Consider the following 4,855-nt stretch of genomic DNA (forward strand, 5'->3'; position numbering starts at 1 on the left):
TTTAAACATTATATTTGCAATAACTGCAACAGATGGTAATGAAAAAGGTAAGTTAAAAAATATGGGAGCACTAGATTTTTTTTAATCTCAAAGTGGGCGGTGGTTGAAATAAGTTTGAGACTTGTGTTTTACGCTCTTCTTGTCCATGCCTCCGCGCTAGTGAAATACAGTAGTTTTGTTTTAAAATGTCGAAGAAAGGTTAATTTTATGGAAGACAACCCTAAATTAATGTCAGGGAAGTTAGATGCTTCCTTTACCGTAAAAGATCGACAGAAATTGTGGCAAGAAATAGCCGACCGTCTGAATTCCGATGGAGTCGGCTCACAAAAAGATCCAGGAAGATGGCGAAAAGTAACACTAACTAATAGCTTTGAATATAAATATATGACTATCATTTTAATTTATACATATGCGAATGAAACCTATTTCAGAAATAATGTTCATGCTATAGCTACTTACTTTAAATGTAACAAGAAAGCAATTACATTTTTCATACAATATTCATAAATACAGTGGAACCCCGGTTAACGAACTTAATCCGTTCCGCGACTCCGTTCGTTAACTGAATTGTTCGTTAACCGAAGCAATTTTTCCCATAGAAATTAATGCAAATGCAATTAATCCGTTCTAGTCTCCGAAATTTTTGTGATTTTATTTGTAATATACAGTAATTTTCTTTGATGAAAATGTAGGAAAACGCATTATCTATCATTACAACAACAAACATGTAAACGTTGTTTAATAAAATAGCACTGTACTGTACATACCTTCGTTTGTTGTAGTTGGTGGCAGAAAAGTGGAGATATACGAACCTTAATACTTAGAAGGGGAATCCGCTCCAAAAAAATAACGGGTAGCACTTCATCTGAAGATTCTTCGATTCGAAGTCTCTTTCGGTAAAAAAAACCAACCAGTGGCTAAGTGGTCTTCGTACCTTGAACACGGGGAGTTCGTTCGTGGGATTGCGGCAGGGTACACTTGGCGAAACTTGCCGGTACGGGATAGTGAAAACCTCTTCCGAAACGTCGCCCAAGTTTTCGTTGTTGAACTGCAGAAAAATCCAGGAGCGGAGTACTCTGAACTAAGAACCAAGAACCTTTTTATGTCTTTGAAAACGCAGTTTTATAGAGTTTCCCCCCAGTCACCTCTCCATTGGTCTCTCACTGTCACCTGGTGACAATTCGAAACCTGATGGAGGGTGCGGAAGAGGTCAGCGTCGCGACTGAATATGATTCCTCTCTCGTCGCCTTTTCTCGACTTTATTCCTTTCCATTGTTTAACTAATTTACACAAAAATTTCCATTGTTCGATTGAGATATCTAATACTTTCCATTCGCGTCTGAAAACGAGCTCTTTAAATTTCTGATCGATACCTTTCATTCGGACCCCTCAGTCGACCCTCGTTCGGGTCGTCACATCAGTAATTTTTACTGGGCGGCCTCCCTTAATATTTCGGGCTCATTCCTCGCCATCAAACCATGCACATTGTGGGTTCAAGGGTCGCCAAATTTTTTTGATCGTCGACCCCTTTGATCGTCGCTAAACTTTTTGGTGGGGGTCGATGTGAGGTCGACCCGCACCAAAAAGTTTGTTACAAGCAAAACAAAGTACTTACTACTTAGTTTAATACATTTCTTTTAATGTATATTTGTTAATAATAATTTTTGTAACTAACAATCAGTGAGACGGATAAGCTTGATACTTATCCTTAAGCTTGATAATCGACCCCTCAATAATGTTATATCGATCCCTTTGGCGACTCCTGGTCTAGTTGAATCCACGACAAGAATGGGAAGAAAAGGTTCTCTTACTGCTTACAGGGCGAAAAGAGGTAAAAAAAAGGAATGAGGCTGTGTCGGTGACACGGCCATGTGTTTTACGTAAATACGTGTACGTTAACGTCCCCGGCACCGCTTTACTCTATCATATGGTGTTTTATGGGTTATCACTGGATTGCTCTTGAGAAGCCCTTTCCAACCGTATACGATTTCTATATTTTGATTTGGCTTTTCGACGAATATAGGCTGACATTGTATTAAGTGTTAAGATTAATCATATTCGTTTTGTAAACCGCGCTTTAGTTAAGCGTCATCTGTTCATTTTTTTATGTCCGGTCATTGAAAGACCGCTCTGAATCGAGTGTCAGCTGTATATACAAAAGGTAAATTGTTTACAAACTGAATATTTGTCTATTGTCTGATAAATGTATACTTTTTTTCGTCAATTGTTCACGATAGCAGATGTCTTTTGTGTAAGATCCAAATCGGATGCAAGTTAATAAATGTTCTTGTTAATCTTATCTCGCCTTTTGATTTGTTCACGGTTACTAGAAATCACCACATTAAGTTTTCTTAATTTTTAACTATAACACCATATATATTCACCATAACTATTCCAAACTAATGTTTTGTGTACGCAATCGATAATTATTGACGAGAGCTGTAAATTGAAACTCAAACGAGCATCATAGCTTCTCCGAGTATGTGACGCAGGACCTCAAAATGGCGGCGCTTTCCCCTCCGCCGCGCGCGATTCGTCACAGTCCCCACTCAACGTAATGAATTCTTTCATCCCTTAACTATCGAGTGGTGTAATTAAATTTTGGATGTAGATGATAGATATGTATCTGCAATGCCAAACTGTATCCCTCGATTTTGTTATCATCAGTTTTCTGAATTGCCTCCCACTACGAAAGCAAATTTAAAGACGTATTCACGTCAAAAATATAAAAATAAAAACTGGAAGAATAGCTCTTATAGGTTTTTTGAAAGTAATTAAAGCATTTTAACGTTAGTTTCAACTGTAAAACTATGCAGTTCTTTAATATTAGATCTAGGCTTTTTTTTTTTTTTAAAAAAACAACTCTTTCTGCCCTGTGAGCACTAAGAGGCTCTTTTAACAGGCCAATTATGGGTTTGTCCAGGCCCACAATAGGGCGGCCGAGTGGTGAGGGACGGGAAACGATATATCCGGTACGGACCACTCCCGAAAAATTCTTGGGGATTTTTCGACTCGTTCAGACCCGATTCCGGGTTCCCCAGAGCGGTAGGCTGTCACCTTGACCGCTCGGCCATCCGTCCTATTGGATCTAGGCTTTCATCATGACCAGTGGGTTTTTTTATCTTGCCGCCCATTGGGCACTAAGAGGGTTTTTTTTAACAAGCCCATTATGGGTTCGGTCAGGCCCACAATGGTGCTACTGGGTAGTGAAGGACAGAGCCCGACATATCCAAACGGACCACCCTCGGGAATTTCTCGGAATTTTCGACCCATCCGATTCGATCTTGTGTCCCTGAGCAGTAGGCTGTTACTTTAACCACTCGGTCCTGGTTATATTTCTTAATAATTAATTATTAAATATTTTATTCAATGTTTTACAAATTTATACTAAAATTTGTTTATATATAAATAATAATTTAATTTTATAATAAATATAATAGTATTTTTATTTGTAGCGATTTGGCTATTTTTAGGAATTTTAATCGATCGCCCGACTAGTCAAAGCTCATTGTAAGGTTAACGTCAGTTCGTCAACCATTGTTCTTGATTTCTTGTTAAGAGGATCTTTTTGTGTTTGAATTATACGAAAAATGGAGACAAACGGTAATCAGAGCCCAGAGATTAAAAGAGAAACAAGGTAAATCAATATTTCGTTGTTTATTTTTGTGGGTAACTAAAATAAAGTCACTTTTTCTGACATGACGACTTAAGCCTCGCGTGGTTTTATCCTCGAACAACGAAACTTAATTATATTTCGGATTATCAAAAATTTTTACTGATTTATACAATTGAAACGTTACTTTAATAAAAATGAATTAGTTTTTTGAATCATTTTACTTAATAAATTCCTTTTTTGACATTCTTAATATATTTATAGGCCTAATATCAACCTAACGTATATTTGTTTGCTTTCTGATATACAAAAGACATATCAGATCTTTGTATGCGAATTTAATTATTTGATATATATAATTACATTAACTTTATTTAAATGTAAATTCATATGTTAAAAAATAATTATATGAAATATCTAAATTTTTTTTATGGTATTATTTTTTCTTAATTTTTACTTTAATAAAATTTTTCAAAAGTTTGAATTTTTTTAAATATAGATTTATGTAACGGTTTTAATGTATAAAAATAGGAACATTGATTGATTTGTGGTTAAAAGTTCTTGAAGCATCTGTTCGTGTTATAGGTGGATACGTGGAGGTTCACACTGTATACTTTGTACTTTTATACAGAAAGAAATGACATAAATCTTTTGATCTTATGATTTACAAAAATACGTTGGCTGTGTTCGGCATGCGCGGCAGTTCCAGAGCTGTTGAGTATTTTTCTGCTGAACGTCCTCTACAGTAGTGCCATTTTGAATGTGTTTGTATTTTGATGTAACATTTAGTAGTATCTTTCGTTTATGGTACCTATTGCTGTCTGAAACTGACCGATGATGGTTGCTTTTTGTTCCGACGCATATGTCGTTCGGCAGATGTAACTACATAACAGCTACCAATTGAAACACTTGCTCAGTTACAACTGTTGACTTTAGTGAACGCAGCTATTGTATGTATTAGGGTTTCTGAAACGGGATCCCGGTTGTTTTTTTAACCCAGGAAATATCCCGGGAAATTTTTCTTATCCCGGGAAATCCCGCAAATTTCTTAAAAATTCACTTTTTTTCTTATTTTGTGTTAAGGTTGAGGAATTTTGCAAATAGAAAGCATAATTAACTCATTCACTGCCAGAATACATTTGTATTTATTAATTTTAAACCTACCTATTAGTTTTTTTAAATTTTTGCTCGTTATAGCATGTCACAAATGGTCAATAATCAATATATAGCTTATTTGTGGCA

At 35.9% G+C, this 4,855-nt stretch overlaps 1 protein-coding gene across 6 annotated transcripts in view; it reads left to right on the top strand.

Moving 5' to 3' along the window:
• The first annotated feature begins 3,489 nt into the window (after positions 1-3,489).
• The window catches only part of LOC111641547 (heterogeneous nuclear ribonucleoprotein M-like), a 44,501-nt gene continuing 43,135 nt past the window's right edge, over positions 3,490-4,855 (top strand). For all 6 annotated transcript variants that reach the window (XM_023387720.1, XM_023387723.1, XM_023387725.1 and 3 more), the window contains exon 1: positions 3,490-3,637. In XM_023387720.1, the coding sequence (XP_023243488.1) occupies positions 3,591-3,637 (47 nt within the window). In that variant the 5' untranslated portion in view covers positions 3,490-3,590. The remainder of the gene's footprint in view (positions 3,638-4,855) is intronic.

The sequence above is a fragment of the Centruroides sculpturatus genome, unplaced genomic scaffold, assembly GCF_000671375.1.
Source record: "Centruroides sculpturatus isolate CEXI.00-Female unplaced genomic scaffold, Cexi_2.0 scaffold1481, whole genome shotgun sequence".
Lineage (NCBI taxonomy): Eukaryota > Metazoa > Arthropoda > Arachnida > Scorpiones > Buthidae > Centruroides > Centruroides sculpturatus.